Source organism: Nicotiana tabacum, chromosome 7, assembly GCF_000715075.1.
Source record: "Nicotiana tabacum cultivar K326 chromosome 7, ASM71507v2, whole genome shotgun sequence".
NCBI lineage: Eukaryota > Viridiplantae > Streptophyta > Magnoliopsida > Solanales > Solanaceae > Nicotiana > Nicotiana tabacum.
The window spans coordinates 85,490,107-85,508,789 of NC_134086.1; the positions used below are offsets into that span (position 1 = coordinate 85,490,107).

Here is an 18,683-nt window from a genome sequence, read left to right on the forward strand (position 1 = left end):
TTTCTGCATACTAAAGCTTTATCTCATTACTTTTGCTCTCAATTTAACAACTTTGCTTATACTTTATCGTTATTCTCATTTTTGCTCTCATAAACATTGCATTCGGAGTCAATCTTGTCATCTTCTTCAATTTCAGTTACTAATCTTAATATTTATGTTATATCTTTATCATTTTTTGAATCAAATCAATTTTCTTGTCTATTAACCACGTAACGAAATTCAACTTTACCATTGTATGAGTAATCAAAACGTATTCTATCTTCCTGTATTTTTTCTTAAATATATATCGACGACGTCGGAAAATTACTCTATCCTCTTCCACCCTACGTACATAGAGCATATGAGGTAGGTGACAGGGAAATCGAAAATAAATACTACTATATTAAACTCTTAGAAACATGGCCCATTAGAAAGATTTGATCAACTCCACCAAATTGAATCAACTTTGTTTTTGCTTCAATCGGTTATATCCGGAATGAGTTGTTTATTTCTCCAATCAAAATCAGCTTTTTTTCTTATTAAAAGTGTTTTTAAATACTTTCGGAGAATAGCAATTTATATTTTACTAAACGATTTAAAAAGTATTGTTGTTAGTTGTTAAGTTGTGATTGTGCTTCCCACGGTCATATTCATCATTATTCTTGTTCCACCAATTCCTTTACCTACCCTACACTCCAGTAGTCCAGTACTTAATTCAGATAACTACATTTTCTATCAGTATCCATCGTAATCTTCATTTGTTAACCGTGCGCTAAAACCTGTCCAATTTATGATTGAGCCGAGGGTCTTCTGGAAACAGTATCTCTATCCTTCGGGGTAGGGGTAAGGTCTGCGTACATATTACCCTCCCCAGACCTCACTTGTGGGATTATACTGGATTGTTGTTGTTGTTGTTGTAGTAACTGAAATAGTGGTTCTCTTATATTTTCTTTGCATAATCGAAATTAAATTATTTTTTGAATCTAACTTTATCTCTTGAATCTAGAATATAATTAGCTTTGCACAAAAATTAATAGATAATGATAAATAACTAAAGCACCAAATTCTCAATAAATTCAGATATAAAAAACTATGCAAATGTCGTACAAAGTCGTTTGATAAAAGACAAAATAATTTATTTTTGGAATATTGATCGAAGATCATATTGTAAGAAGCAAAGATTGTCAAATATTTTTGGATAGAAGAAATAGTACTTGATTTACCAAACTTAGGGATGTATAAAGAAAATCGATAAATCGCACTGAACCGATAAATCGAGTCAAACCAGAAACAAATACCCGATTGTAATTCGGTTTGGTATTGAAAAAAAATCCGACCATAATTGATTTGGTTTGATTTTAACTAAAAAAAGTCAAAATGAAACCAAACCAACCCAATAGTATATTTATATAATTTTAAATTTTTCTTATACATATAAATATGTATTGTAATATAATTTACAAATATTTTTAAACTTTTTCACAGTTTTATCTTTTAACGTATTATTCAAGTTTGGACTTAACATTCTTGAATGGTAAATAAATTTTATAGCCCATAAATGTTGTAACTTGAATAAAGTTCAAATCAATTATAATGTTTCAATTCAACACTAGGAATGACAGCGGCGGAGGGACAATATTAGTTATGGGTTCGGACGAACCCAGTAGCTTTTGTTTAAACCTTGTATTTGTATTAAAAAACTCATAAAATATGTATAACATTTAATTGTGAATCAGTAACTAAGACGAACTATGTTTTCAGTGACGAATTCAAAACCCATAAACTTCAAATCCTAGTTCCGCCTCTGAGGAATGATGATAGTGTTATATATCTATTTTTTAATTTTACATTGGTTTATAATGAAAGTGTATAACTTAGTTTATCTTTTTTCTTTAGTGTTTAGTTATGTAATTAATAGCACTCATTAGCTATATTTATTTTAGCATGACCTATATAGTATTTTTAGATTATGTTAATTTTCATTATGACTTATTAATTAGCAATATTTGCTTTATGTTATGAAACAATAAAAGAAGAAGAAGAGTATTGCAGAGAAAAGTAGGGAGAGAGAACTCTTATTGATTTTGGGATAAATTACAATAGAATAGAACCCTCTATTTATAGGGAGAGGCTGACTTAGCCACCAAGTATGAACCCTAGAATCTCTCTAAATATAGACATTCACCATAAATAAATTCTATTTATAACACTCCCCCTTGAATGTCTATTCAACAGATACTGTATCTCGTTAGAACCTTAACTAAATAAAACCCAGCGGGAAAAAAATTCTAGAGAAGGAAAAAGAGTACACATATCTAATAATACGCCTTTTGATTGCCTCGTTAAAAACCTTGCAAGGAAAACCCAGTGGGACAAAATCTTGTAAGGAAAAAAAAGTACAACGCGCATTAACTCCCCCTGCTGAGAGCATCAATTCACATCCTTGAGCCTTCGCATCCCAATCTTGTGCACCATCTTCAAAATATCGTTGGTAGAGATTTGATAAGCAAATCGGCCATATTAACTTCAACGAATTTGTTTCACCTTGAAATCATCATCCCTGATAGATGTATTGTCTTCATCTGATCTTGTTGGAATCGTCATTTCAATATCTTCACATAGGGGTAAAGACTCTTGCTATCATATTATCATGCTTATAGTTATAGCAAGATACTTTTGTGTACAAATTGCACTTAGGATATGGTACTTTAGGACCAAGAATTATATATGCTTTAAGCGATTAAAATCCTTCAAGGATTGTCATATAAGCCATATAAATAAACTTTAGATGCATATCAAGTTTTCATGTCATGCTAGACATATAAGATTGATAAAAGTAATTGCATACATCATTGACTTTATAGTTTATACTTTCAAGTATTTGAACTACATGTCCAAAACTATGTGTCTTTCATATGGAATCAATTCTACTTGAATTGTGTCTCTTCCATTTGGCCAATACTTTTGTGTCTATATTCGATAGACTTAAGATCCTCATCTATACTTAGCGCTATGATAGATGTCGTCGACAAATATTTTATATCGGTTCCAATATTTTTTCATAAAGACATAACATAGAGATCTCTTCATTCATATATTCAGGTACCTGAATCTCTCATGAGATTTTGTGAAGTGTTATGTCATGTGATCTTCTAGATCACTTGCCTCCTTTATTATGATCATTTTCATTTGCTCATCTTCTTTATCAAGAAATTTATTTGAAACCGATTTGTCTGTATGGTTTAAACGTACCATAGACTTTATCCTTCTAGGACTTAATATGAGCATTTGTAATGAGAATATAGTTACTTTCTTTGGGTCAACAATTCCGTCTAGCATACTTTGCAATATATTGCAGATGGATTATCTTTTTATGAACTTCAAGTTCATATTATCGTATTCGAGGATCTAGATATACAAATGATAATTCATTTCACGTAACTTTTTCTCAATTGTTTATCATGTGTCCCCCTCATGTTAGAAAAACTAACTTGCTTCCTCAACTTTGAAATCCCATCTTTGTGTGTCATGGTGTTAATCAAAATATACATCGCACATCAATAATAATAAGATGGAATTATTTGGTTCCTGACCCTGAACCACTTGTGAAGGGAGAAAATAATATACTTTCGTATATAACGTATATCAAACTGATATAGATAACTTTGTTCTCATAAGCAATAGTTTAGCTATTAAGTGGAGGCACTCAATAAATTATTTTTCTAAACCAACTTTGGTGTAAACCAACTTATAAAGATGAACTATCTTGAATAAAAAATCTGGAAATTATGCTCTAAATCAAATTATTGAGCAAATTACCTCGCAAAAAATATCATGTTGCGGGTTAATAATAATCGTACATGTAATCATCTCATAGATGCATCTTATGTGGTATACATGGCAGGTGAATGGGTCCATATTCACCTTTTATATTTCCAGCATTCATGGGATTCAATCCCAGTTTTAGTTGGTCTATTAATTAATGAGAATAAACAATATAAGAGAATTCGTTTAATATTTACCCATGTAGATTCTCTTTTATTTTTGCACATCATACTTAAATTAATATGGCTAAACCAATTATGCCAACTGAATAAATTATCAATATTGATAAACTTCAGATTTACACATGACATGTGCATTATCAATAAACTCCAAGTTTATTATGATATGAGTTTTTATATCAATAAACATCCACTTTATTGTGGCATTCTTTTATTTATGTAGTACAAATTGGAGAATAAAGCGGGTAGCTTTTCACATACATATTATCCCGCTACAAGTTGTAGTAATAGAAGATATTAAATCTTTCCTTTATTTATAGTCTTAATATAATCAACCGCTTTCGCGTGTACTTTGGAAACTGAATAAGTTTCTTTGAGATTTACTACAACATAATACCTTATTGGTAATCAATTGTGTTTCTCCAAAATAGTAATAATTGGCTCTTTCATAGCTCTCAATTAATTTGGTACTACCACATATTCATTAACATCCATATGGTGAATATCTCTTTTAAAGAGAAAGTTATACCATTATGGTTATGGTCAAAATTATATGCAAGATCTGTTTCTTGCATTACCGTTGTCTTTTAATAATTACATTGCCAAAATATTTTGGCGTACAATAAGTACGTGATTAACGACCATTTATGCCATAATAATGACATTATTTTCTTATTTCCTCTCAAACCTCCCTCTAGAGGTGAGTGTGGTATATTCACTACCACTAGCACGTTCATATTCTTCCAAGAATGAATATGTATTCATAAATTAGATGTTGTCACATTCACATCATGAATGGATAATAATCATCTATATGTGCTTTATAAAATCTCATGTCAAATCGATGACAAATATTACTTTCACAGAGTGAAGGATTATTTTGAGAATCCTTATTGTTCTCATTACCACAATGATGACGATTATAATTTCGTCTATTACCACGTCCACATCCATTGATACATTCATAGTAATAATTTTGTCTTTTTTCAGATTTATCATATACTGCTATCACATTCTCTAAAGGGAATGAGAATGGAGTAAATTCAGTGGGACGGGTTTTCAATTTTTTGTCCACAATCATACATGAATTTGATCATGGCAAGACATAGAAATTTTACCACTTTGGGTGGTTATAATTTCTTTCAAACTCCATTAGAGTTACAATCACAATTTATCGTCTTTGCTTGTATTTAAAATCAAATTATAGAATGTCAAGAATTTGAAAGAGAAAAGTAAAATACTTACCTTAAATCCTGAATTTAATCATGAAGGAAGTTCATGGAACAATTGACAATCATTATGCTCAATCCCAAAGCTTCTACTCAATAGGTTAGAGTCTCGTGCTGATAACGTGTTATGAAACAATAAAAGAAGAAGAAGAGTATTGCAGAGAAAAGTAGGGAGAGAGAACTCTTATTGATTTTGGGATAAATTACAATAGAATAGAACCCTCTATTTATAGGGAGAGACTGACTTAGCCACCAAGTATGAACCCTAGAATCTCTTTAAATATAGACATTCACCATAAATAAAATTCTATTTATAACACTTTATGTAATTTTATTATCATTGTTATTGAATATTTTAGTATAATGCTATGACTTATTTCATATTATTATGTTATTTTCTTAAAAAATACATTATATAGTTGTATCTTACTAGGATTAAAGAAATATTTGAAGTACAAGTTACATACTTTGTGCTATGAAGACTTTATCGGGGAAAACCTGAAAATCCAAAAAAAAATGGAAAAACTCGAGAAAAAACGAGATTGAAAAATCTGACTTTGTTGATTTGATTTGGTTTAGTTTATAGATTTAAAAATCAAACACTATTAATTTAGTTTGATAATTGAAGAATTCGAACCAACCCGAATTATATACCCTTAATCAAACTAATTAACAAACAGTCAGATTCGAATTACCTTTCAAATTTCTCTACCTAGAAAAAGACAAACTAAAATCAAAATCGAACTAGCCGTTTCCAGTATACGACATGCAAACTTAAATTAATTATTTTTCCTAGCATAATCTATAAGGATAATAAGGCTACTATCACCCACAAGAGTTGTGGTGGAGTAGTAAGTACTCCTTCATCTTTAACCAAAGATCTCGAGTTCGAGCCTCTAACCGGTAAAAAGTCGTTTTTGTTAGGAAGCGCTTTACCCCCCAATGTGGAACTTCCCGGCGCGAATCCAAATTTAGTTGGACCCCAATGTGAGTACCGGTCACCGAGTGGGAAACCAAAAAAAAAGACTACTATCTCAAGCTTGAAGAATTTCTCTGCTACGACGGAAAGGGATAAGGTTGACTTATAGCCTGTTTGGCCAAGCTTCTTTTGAGGCAAAAGCACTCTTTTTGGTCAAAAGTGTTTTTTTTCTAAAATTAAGGTGTTTCGTCAAGCTTTTGAAAGGAAAAAAGTACTTTTGGGGAAGTAGAAAAAAGTAGTTTCTCTCCAAAAGCACTTTTGAGAAAAATACACTTAGAAACACTTTTTTAAAGTTTGGTCAAACACTAATTGCCGCTCAAAGGTGCTTTTCAAATTAATTAGCCAAACACAAATTAGTTTTCACCAAAAATACTTTTGAGAAAAGTACTTTTAAAAAAAAAAGCACTTCTCAAAATAAACTGATTTTTATAACTTGACCAAACGGGTTATTAATCAACAAAATTGTCACGGTCACATAAGTGCACAACCAGTTGGGTACCAACTATGCCAGATCGCTGTAAGAAGGGAATGGAAAGGAAATGTTACACTCCTACTAATTTTGATCCCTTTATTATTTGGCATATTCTAGTCTGATCCTTGTACTATCTCATTAAATATACTTAACCTTCCATTAGCAGAGTAATGTGATTTTAGCCTCTCTGCTAACAAATTTAACAGGTTCCAACTTAAAATAACAATAAATGAAAGTATATAAGTATTACTTCCTTAATTTTAACATTGAAGACGAATATTCACATGATTTTACATTTACAAAAAATAAATTGAATTTACATATATTTGTTACAGAAAGGAACAAAAGCGCACAAATATATGAATTGAAGGTTATACGTAATATTTGTTCGAATCATAAGGACCAAACTTCAAAATCTTTAATAATTCAGGGACAGAAAGTGCAATTCTCCCCTAATATAAATACACAACACGCTTTGACTTTGCGTATCAGATCACAAAAGAAGAAAGAAAGGTTACAAGTTACAAGTTACAATAATGGAGATGATACCGATGGAACAGTACTATAGCCATTTTAGCCATCGCCACCCATTAAAGATCTCCGATGTAGAAGAAGAAGACCAAGTCATCTGCTCCGGCTGCGAGCACGATCTCTCCGGCGGCTCCGCCTACGCGTGCACCAAAGTTAACTGCAACTTCATCCTCCACGATTCTTGTTTCGAGTTGCCTAGGCAAATTAAGCACAAATCTCACCCTAAACACACTTTAACTCTCCGTTTCTTTCCTCCTTATGACGACGGAGAATTCACGTGCGACGCTTGTGGGAATTCGGGTCATGCTTTTACGTTTCATTGTGAGAAATGTAAGTTTGATCTTCATGTTGAATGTGCTTCGTTGCCGGAAATTGAAGAGAGGAAAGATCATCAGCATCCTCTTACGTTGAGTTATAGTAATGTTTTTTTTGGGAAGGATAAGGACGTGGATTTGATGTGTTATGTTTGTCAAAGAGGTGTTGGGAAGAGTTGTTGGTTTTATTATTGTTTGGCTTGTAATTGTAAATGTGCTACCCATTTGGATTGTGTGTCTACTGATCAAGAAATTCAAGTTTCAGAAATTTGAGAAACTTCTAATTTTCTCGAAGTACAAATTTACGAGAAAATGTATGCTCTTGAAGATATTCAATACTAATCGAGAGCTGCCTTTTGATGTTAATTACTCTACCATTTCCACAAAGTTTTCGATGTTACAAGTCATTTGTTTGATTGACAAATTTGCGATTAATTTGCCTTTAATTAATTGAACCTTGTTGAGTTTTTTCCATTTTTTTTCTTGGTTGGAGTTAAAGCGGATTGGAGCTCGGAAATGGATAAATATGAATTATTTTTATTTTGTACCTCACATAATTGATACTAGTTGTGTGCGACCTCTTTTTGTTTCATAAAAATGTCTTCCGTTGAAGTGCTTTCTCATTTAATTTCAACGTGACATATCAGTTTGAATTGCTGGAGGTAATTTATTAGGGGCATTTGTATCTATATCCGCTTTTTGTGTCACGTTTTAACTTGTGTTCGCTTTGCAAAAAAAAATTGCAAACGTACCCGCTTTTTCGCATAACTTCAGCATACGGGGCTGAAGTAGCAAAGACAATCACGCAAAACTTCAGCATTTTAGTAGTCGGGCCTGAAGTTATTTTATAACTGGCGAACTTCAGCTCTAGAGCTGAAGTTTTGTTTTATAACTGGCGAACTTCAGCTCTAAAACTGATGTTTTTCTTTTGTAACTGGGAAACTTCAGCTCTAGAGCTGAAGTTATTTAGTTCATTGTATGTTTACTACCCCAAATGACACTCTTTTCACATAATTTTTGCCTAGATTCTTTTACTGCAATTGTTATGGCCCAGTTCTCAGTTCCTTTTCTTTTCAATGGAACGATGACATAATGTACAAACCTAAAGTTCATCATCCAGGAGTAAAAGCTAGATAGTAAACAAGCTTCTGGTGCAATATCTCGCCTTCACAAACGGTAGCAGTCACACAATATCACATGGAAATCATTTAAGCAAGAGATTTTGTAAGCAAAGTCAACCTATTGCACCTTTTAGCAAAATATATATATATATATATATATATATATATATATATATATATATATATATATATATATATATATATATTGTACCAGCAGATCATCTTTTCTCTAGGGTATTAGACTAGTAGATTAGATAGAAAATAGCAGCAGAAGAAAGAAGAAGAAGAAGAAGAAGAAGAAGAAGAAGAAGAAGAAGAAGAAGAAGAAGAAGAATGAAAAGGAGAAGGAGAAAGGGAGCTGAAGTTATTTAAAAAGTGGGTACAAGTTAAAAGTTTTAAAAAAAATTGGTATAGGTTAAATGGACGCCCCGTGCAATTTTTACGTTGTGTGAGGCATACAACAAAATGTTTTGGTAACTATATATTGCTACGTCAGCTCGATTAAGATATTTATTGCTAATTAATAAGATGGATTAAAATGATGTATACATCAACATTTTAATGTTTTTGTTTGTTCTCTTAGATGTTTAATTACCATGTCCAGAAGTGGTTGGCCACATTTATAGCCTGCAGATTCTTATATAATTTTTTAATAACTACCTCTTTAAAAGATAAACCGGTTATTAGTATTCTCAATTAATTGAGTCCGAGGAACTGAGAGTAAGTGGATGAACTTTCGGGGGTAACTTTGGCTCATAACAGGTTCTGATATTATTAATCACAATTATGTCAAAGGACGAAGAGAAACAGATTTTGGATCCTAAAACTATGATGAAATACCTGTACTTATTTATATCCAAAATAGCTAAGCTTTTATAACAGTACACCCGAAACATAAATAATAAGGAAAGCATAAATCTGAAAGCTTAATTACTTGGTCCGTCTTGTGTGCACGTGCGCACCCCATAGCCACTAGAAATATATTGCTCGAGCATGCACATTAGACTTTGTTTTTCCTCCTTTTTCCACTTTTACCGTATATCTCTGATCGTATTCAAGCTTGAACATAACCAAAGTAATCAGCTAGGAAATCCAAGCCATACACGATCATTTAAGATACAAAATTGAACTCTAGTTACTATTAGGTTGGTTACTCCTTTTAAAGTTATGATATTTTTTCAAAATAATTATTTAATTTTTAATTTCTCGCTTGAACCTTAATATCATGTGCTGTAGTTTCAGAAAATCAATTATAAGTTCTATGAGTTCTTTTTAAGCTACGTACTCAATTATACTACACCATGTAAATTGAAATAAAAAAATACTTTTAGGGGCGAACATTTTTTTCGTCAAACCAACTTGTTTGGATGGTTTATATATCGTTTCATAATGTATTGTATTGTATTATACTTTATCATTTGATGTAGATAATGTTATGAACTTAACAAGAACACACAAGCAATTGTATTGATTCAATATAAAACCAGTACAATTTCTTAACAAAAACTGCAGCTAGACATGGAAGAACACGGATAAGGATAAGATATACAGAAAGAAACATAGAGGGAGAAACAGAGCCAAACCAAGAGAGAGTAAATATTCTTAATACTTTCTGCCTAACTTTCCACTCTCACCCTATTGTATTTAATACTAGACTAGATAATAGTTCCCCATTCCACATTGTCTTACACTAAGTCCTTAGCCAGCCAGCATCCAACACGTAGTCAGCTAGCTTTGGGTTTAGTTTGTTCACCCTTAGGCTCCTTCTTGGCAGATCATTAAGCCCAGTTGACATGTCCTCTAACGGCCCATTTTTCCCATTAGGCCCAGTACTCTCATTGGCTATTACAGCTTTCATAGCATAGATTGTGGGCCAAGTTGGATAAGGACGTGGTATACCCAAGCCCCTTTAATTTGTCCAGATCCATTCCCTGTCGATTGCCCAATAGGTTTAAGATGAGGATCCGATCTCTTCTGACCCATGAATGTCCCAATATGAATGTGTATTATGTGATTTGCATGGTAACATGAATGTCCCATTTGGATTTTGCATCTTTTCCTTACTTATAAGTAAATAATTCACATATTATTAAAAGAGTGATTGAAAGTGTATCTTGTATGACATTTTATGAATTATTGCAATTCATGCAAAACCTATGCAGGAGTTTTTCCTTGATTTGGCTAGAGGTAATTGTTGTCCAAATTGTATTCATGTATTAAAAAAAAGTGGCTAAAGTTTTGAAACATTTGCTAAATATTGAGGTAAAAATTGCATGGGGCATCCTATTTGGTCGTCCCTTTTTAACTTATATTCGTTTTGTTTTTCCGTTTGCATCCGTACCCATTTTTGTTTGTTTGTTAAAAACGCTTTAAAAAGATGATTTTGCCCTTCTTTAAAAAAAAGACTATTGACAATCTGCAGGACAAAAACTTAAGCATGTTTAGACTGAAGTTTTAGTAAATTAACTAAAAAACTTAAGCTTGTTTAGATTGAAATTTTGGATAAAACTCGGGACAAAATTGTAAACTGCATTACAAAACTTCAGCATGTTTTGGTATGAAATTTTAGCAAATGAACTAAATAACTTCAGCATACATTAGCAAAAACTCTTTAGAAATTACATACTGCAAGACAAAAACATAAGCATGTTTAGTATGAAGTTTTAGCAAATGAACTAAAAAACTTAACCATGTCTACTCTGAAGTTTTAGCAAATGAACTAAATAACTTCAGCAAGTTTTGTCTGAAGTTTTAGCAAATGAACTAAATAACTTTAGCATGCGTTAGCAAAAACTCATTAAAAAATTACATACTACAAGACAAAAACTTAAGCATGTTTAGTCTGAAGTTTTAGCAAATGAACTAAAAAAAACTTAAGCATGTTTTGTCTGAAGTATTAGCAAATGAACTAAATAACTTCAGCATGTTTAGACTGAAGTTTCGGATAAAACTCGTGACAAAACTGTAGACTGCAGGATAAATAACTTCAACACGCATTAGCATGAAATTTTAGCTTCAGTGTGAAACAACTTCATGCTATATTAGCATGAAGTTTTAGCTTCAACGTGAAATAACTTCATGCTACATTATCATGAAGTTTTAGCTTCAACGTGAAACAACTTCATGCAAGTCTGATTCTGAAGATGAATCTGGATAAATTTCTAATTTTTTGATAAAGCTGCTGAGAGAAGAGGAGGAGATCTTTTTTCACGAATGAGGTTGCAGATCATGCGATTAATGTGTGATGCAGGTTTTATATATTTTGTCAGGGGTATAATTATCATATTATTACGAATTTTTTGTCAGCTGGTTACCAAGTCAATAATTTTTAAAAATAGGGTACATATTAAAATGTGGCACAAATATAGGGTACGACTGTAAATCCCCCAATATTAATTAACGGTCTAGCAAATTGTCTACTTGTCCATATCTTCCAACAAAATTGGCCTCTAATCTCCCCATCCCCCGGTCGATTGTTTAGACACGAATGGTAAACAACTACTCGGGCAAAATTTTCCGACACAAGTCTTCCCTCACTCTGCTTAATAAATTTTTTTAATCCAGAATTGGCCATAGAGAAGAGATAATATTTCCCAAAACTTCTTCTCAACCTTTCTCACCCTATTCTCCATTTCCACCAACCCACCCTCACGCCCACCCACCCAACCCAACCCTAGTCCTCCCCACCCCCACCCTACCCACCCCACCCCACCTCCACCTTATATAAAAATATTATTAATACTACTTTCTTTTCATGTTATCGGTAGATTTTTTTTTGTTGAATTTCAACTTATGATATGATATAAAAAAGTATTTTTTTCATTTCAACAAAAAAGTATTTTCTTTTCATAGAAAAAGAATTTCTTTCATTTCAACAAAAAAAGTATTTTCTTTTCATGATGTAAAAAAAAATATTTTTTTCATTTCAACAAAATGAGTATTTTCGATAAAATGAGTACTTTATTTTTATGTTGTAGAAAGAGTACTTTCTTTTTCAACCAAAAAAAGAATATTTTTTTTAGTTATGGAGCACAAATTTTAACTTTTTTTGCGTAAAAATGTAAAGCAACACATTAGTTCCTTTGGGTTTGTATAATTTTTTAGAAAAATAATTAAATTCTTTAAAGAAAAATAGACTCCTCAAGACGTTGGGTATTTGAAGGGAGAAGGAGGGGAGGGGGTAAGCAAGGAAATATGTGGACTTGGGGGAATGTGGGGGTAAGGAGAGTAGCATAAAAAAATATTTTCCTAAAAAGATATCTTCTAATCTCAAACTAAACACTAAAAAATATTTTCCGATTTTTTTTTCACTCACCAACCAAACAAAAAAAAAGTGATCAAACACTCATTTTCCCTTCCATGGAAAACATTTCACCCTAAGGGTGTGTTTGGTATAACGGAAAATATTTTCCGTGAGAAAACAAGAAAATATTTTCTTGAAAAATCAGTAGTAACCATATTCATTTTTCGGTGTTTGGTACCCAAATTAAGGAGAATGACTTCTCAAGAGTATTCATAAATAATTTAGATATAATAAACATGAAACAATAAACTTTCAAACCAACAACCTTCCGAACCCACAAATTTCATAAACTTTCGAAACCGCGAAATTTTGAACCCGTAAACTTTATAATTTCTAAAACCGTAAAATTCCAAACACATAAACCTCCGAGCTCATAACTTTGGAATTTGTAAAATTTTGAATCTTTAAACCGATAAATAAAAATACTAAAACTGAAAAATATATTTAAAAAATATTTTTTTTGGGGGGGGGGGGGGGGGGGGGGGGCAGAAAAATGAAAATAAATAGAAATTTGAAATTACAAAAAAAAAAGTTTTTTAAAAAAAATTTGTGGGTAGGGGGTGGATGATGCAGAAAAACGAAAAAACATAAATTTGAAATTGCAAAAAAAAAGGTTTGCGGGAGGGGGGTGGGGGTGGGGTGGAGTAGAGAGGTAGTAGGATGGGATAGAGGGGTAGTAGGGTGGGTGATAACGAAAAAACTGAAATTTGAAAGAAAAGAAGCCTTTTTTGGAGTGAGGGGACGAGGTGAGAAAGATTGAGAAGGAGTTTTGGAAAATGTCTTCCCTTACAAAAATATTTTCCTCCAATCGAAAAAAATTGAGTTCATAACAAAATATTTTCCAAAATATTTAATGCAAACAAAGATGAGAAAATTGAAAAATGTTATAAAATAAAGACTGTAAAGTAAAGACAAGTATAGAGAGAAACTGTTATATTATTCGAATTCAAACTGATGTACATAATGAACTGAAATCTCTTCTATTTATAGAAGAAAGGAAGCTGTTGTGTAAGCTGCTACTATACCAGATATGGATAATCTTCTACTGAGAGCAATGTTTATCCATAACGGAGTACTGAAAGGATAAGCTTATTATACCCGATATGGATAATCTTCTACCGGGGGTAATGTTTATCCATAACTGGGTACTGAAAGGATAAGCTTATTATACCTGGTATGGATAATCTTCTATCGGGGGTAACGTTTATCCATAACTGGGTACTGAAAGGATAAGCTTATTATACCAAGTATGGATAATCTTCTATCGGGGGTAATATTTATCTATAACCGGGTACCGAAGTGATAAGCTTCTTCAGGAAGCTTATTTCCAATAGAGTATTAAATAGATAAACATATTTACGGTGGAGTCTCATATGGATAAGCTTCTTCAAGAAGCTTATTTACAACGGAGTACTAAATGAACATCCATAATATAATATATTTATAACACTTCCCCTTGGATGTTCATTAAAAGATAATGTGCCTCATTAAACCTTACTAGGAAAAACCACGTGGGAAAAAATCCAAGTGAAGGGAAAAGAGTACACATATTTAGTAAGACACATTGCTAGGTGCCTCATTAAAAACCTTATAAGGAAAACCCCATGGGAAAAAACCTTAGTAAGGGAAAAAAAGTGCATCGCATATTTTACTCCCCCTGATGAGAACCTTGTTTTAAATATTTGAGTCTCCGCATTCCAATCTTGTATACCATCTTCTCAGAAGTTGAAGTTGGCAAAGATTTAGTGAATAAATCTGCTGGATTATCACTTGAACGGATTTGTTGCACATCAATGTCACCACTTTTCTGAAGATCGTGTGTGTAGAATAATTTTGGTGAAATGTGTTTCGTTCTATCTCCTTTTATAAATCCTCCATTCAATTGGGCTATGCATGCAACATTGTCTTCGTATAAAATTGTGGGTCTTTTCTCACATTCCAAACCACATTTTTCTCGAATAAAATGAATTATTGATCTCAACCATACACATTCCCTACTTGCTTCATGAATAGATATTATCTCAGCGTGATTTGAAGAAGTAACAACAATAGATTGCTTTGTGGAGCGCCATGATATGACAGTACCTCCATATGTAAATACATAGCCGGTTTGAGATCGAGCTTTATGGGGATCAGATAAATAACTTGCATCTGCATAACCAACAAGGTTTGCACTATCTTTGTTAGCATAAAACAAGCCCATATCAAGAGTTCCCTTTAAATATCGCAATATATGCTTAATCCCGTTCCAATGTTTCCGTGTAGGAGAAGAACTATATCTTGCTAGTAAATTAACAGAAAATGCTATGTCAGGCCTTGTAGCATTAGCAAGATACATTAGTTCACCAATTGCACTGAGATAGGGTACTTCGGGATCAAGGAGTTCCTCGTCCTCTTCTGGAGGTCGGAACAAATCCTTATTTACTTCAAGTGATTGAACAACCATTGGTGTACTCAATAGGTACGCTTTGTCCATGTAAAAGCGTTTTAAGACCCTTTCTGTATAGGCGGATTGATGGATAAAGATCCCGTCTGCTAAATGTTCAATTTGTAGACCAAGACAAAGTTTTGTCTTTCCAAGATCTTTCATCTCAAATTCTTTCTTAAGATATTTAATTGCCTTTTGGAGCTCTTCTGGAGTTCCAACAAGATTTATGTCATCAACATAAACAGCAAGTATAACAAATTCTGATGCCATTTTCTTTATAAAAATATATGGACAAATAACATCATTTATGTAACCTTCTTTCAGCAAATATTCACTAAGGCGATTATACCACATGCGCCCAGATTGCTTTAAACCGTACAAAGATCTTTGTAATCTGATTGAATACATTTCCTGAGATTTTGCTTCAGGCATTTTAAATCCTTCAAGGATTTTCATATAAATTTCATTATCAAGTGAACCGTACAGATAAGCTGTAACTACATCCATTAGATGTATTTCAAGCTTTTCATATAGTGCTAAACTGATGAGATATCGAAATGTTATGGCATCCATAACAGGTGAATATGTTTCATCAAAATCGACTCCAAGTCGTTGTGAGAATCCTTGTGCAACAAGGCGAACTTTGTATCTTTCAACTTCATTTTTATCATTCCTTTTTCGCACAAAAACCCATTTATGACCAACTGGTTTTATACCAGCAGGTGTTTGGACTACTGGTCCAAAGACCTCTCTTTTAGCAAGTGACTTCAATTCCGATTGAATTGCCTCTTGCCATTTTGGCCAATCAGATCTTTGTCGACATTCTTCGACAGATCGAGGTTCAAGATCCTCACTATCTTGCATAATATTAAGTGCAACATTATATGCAAAAATATTATCCACCACTATTTCAGATCGATTTAAATTAATCCCATCACCGATCGAACTTATTAAAAGTTCCTCACTCACATGAGCTTCGGGTTCATTGATTTCTTCAGGAATCTCAGAATTAATCAGATTTTGGGTCTCTTCAGGAGATCCCTTCATAGTATCGTTTTGATCATTTATCGATTTTCTTTTTCGAGGATTTCGATCCTTAGAACCCAAAGGCCTACCACGCTTCAGGCGTGCTTTAGGTTCACTAGCTCTCATGCTAGTAGATGGTCCTACTGGGACAACAATTCGGATAGGCACATTCTCTGCTGGGATATGTGACTTAGTTATCCTTTTCAAATCAGTAAATGCGTCTGCATTTGATTTGCTATATTCTGTAAATGGATGATCTTCTGGACCTCCTGATTACATATAGGGGTACAGGGATCAAAGTGAGATAATGATGAAATTTTCCACACAATTTCTCTTTTGATTTCCTTTTTCTCTCCCCCTAATTGTGAAAAATTTGTTTCATCAAACCGACAATCTGCAAATCGAGCAGTAAATAAATCTCCTGTCAATGGTTCAAGATAGCGAATAATAAAGGGTGATTCAAACCCAACATATATTCCTATCCTTCTTTGTGGTCTCATCTTACTACGTTGTGGTGGTGCTACTGGCACATATACAACACATCCGAAAATTCGTAGATGGACAATATTTGGTTCATGACCAAAAACTAATTGTGACGGAGAATATTTATTATAATGTGTCGGTCTGAGACGGATAAGTGATGTTGCATGCAAGATAGCATGGCCCCAAGCAGTAGTGGGCAATTTTGTTTTCATAAGTAGTGGTCTTGCTATCAATTGCAGGCGTTTAATAAATGACTCTGCAAGGCCATTTTGAGTATGAACATAAGCTACAGGATGTTCAACTTTTATCCCAACGGATAGACAATAATCATCAAAAGCTTGAGATGAGAATTCTCCAGCATTATCAAGGCGAATAGCCTTTATAGGATAATCTGGGAATTGTGCCCTTAATCGAATTATTTGGGCTAATAGCTTTGCAAACGCCATGTTGCGAGATGATAGTAGGCACACATGATACCATCTTGAAGATGCATCTATTAGGACCATAAAATATCTAAACAATCCACTTGGTGGGTGAATAGGTCCACATATATCCCCATGTATACGCTCTAAAAAGGCAGGGGATTCAATACCAACCTTCATTGGTGATGGCCTAGTGATCATTTTTCCTTGATAACAAGCATCACAAGAAAATTCGTTATTTGTAAGAATCTTCAAGTTCTTTAATGGATGCCCACTCGAATTTTCAGTAATTCGTCTCATCATTATTGATCCGGGATGGCCCAAACGGCCATGCCAAAGCACAAAAGTATTTGAATCCGTAAACTTCTAGTTTACGATAGAGTGTGCTTCAATTGTACTAATTTTTGAATAGTATAAGCCAGAAGATAAAGTTGGTAACTTTTCTACAATGCATTTCTGGCCAGAAATATTCTTTGTAATACAAAGATATTCCCTGTTCATTTCATCTATTGTCTCAACATGATACCCATTTCGGCGGATATCTATAAAACTCAACAAGTTTCTTCGGGACTTGGAGGAGAACAATGCATTGTCTATAATAAGTTTTGTTCCCTTAGACAAAAATATTATGGCTCTTCCAGAGCCTTCAATCAAACTTATATTACCAGAAATTGTTGAAACATTTGCTTTTTCCTTATGCAAATAAGAAAAGTATTTCTGATCGTTGAATATGGCATGAGTTGTTCCACTATCAATAACACAAATATCTTCATGATTTGTCTTTGATCCAAACATAATTTGAGGGTTATCCATATTCTTCAAAATAACATAAATAAAATATATTATAGTAAACATCATTATCAAAGCATAACCTTTATTTATGTACAACAATTACATAACCATACTATCTATTACAAACAACAAAAATTAAAATATTTACATTTCTACAGATTCACTACCGATTACATGACTTGTTTCTCCTTCTGGGAGTGCAAAGTAATCAGCTACATCCAAATGCACGAAGTCTAAATTATCTTCAGAAATAAAATTTGCTTTAACATTTTTCTCTGTCTTCTTCAGGGAAGCTTGATAAAGCTCAACCAAGTGCTTTGGCGTACGACAGGTACGTGACCAGTGCCTTTTTCCTCCACATCTATAACATGCATTTTCTGCATTTGGCGCTTGCACCGCTTCATGCTTTTGTTCCTTCCTTTTCCACTGCTGGTGGTGAGGAGGCTTCTTTGGTGCATTATTATTACCATGATTGGGGTTTCTTCCCCGACCACGGCCATGACCACGACTGGGGCCACGACCTCTTCCACGTTTAGCTTGGTGGAAGTTCGTCTCATTCACTTCAGGGAATGGACAAGAACCAATAGGTCGGCTTTCATG

At 33.2% G+C, this 18,683-nt stretch overlaps 1 protein-coding gene across 1 annotated transcript; it reads left to right on the forward strand.

The window, feature by feature from the left end:
- The first annotated feature begins 7,135 nt into the window (after positions 1-7,135).
- Positions 7,136-7,874, forward strand: LOC107811593 (protein VACUOLELESS GAMETOPHYTES-like). The gene has a single exon (XM_016636557.2). The coding sequence runs from the start codon at positions 7,200-7,202 to the stop codon at positions 7,779-7,781; it is 582 nt and encodes a 193-aa protein (XP_016492043.1). The 5' UTR covers positions 7,136-7,199; the 3' UTR covers positions 7,782-7,874.
- Positions 7,875-18,683: the final 10,809 nt, after the last annotated feature.

Bases quoted from the DNA above. Each gene is read 5' to 3' on its own strand.
- LOC107811593 (XM_016636557.2), top strand. From the start codon at position 7,200: ATGGAGATGATACCGATGGAACAGTACTATAGCCATTTTAGCCATCGC.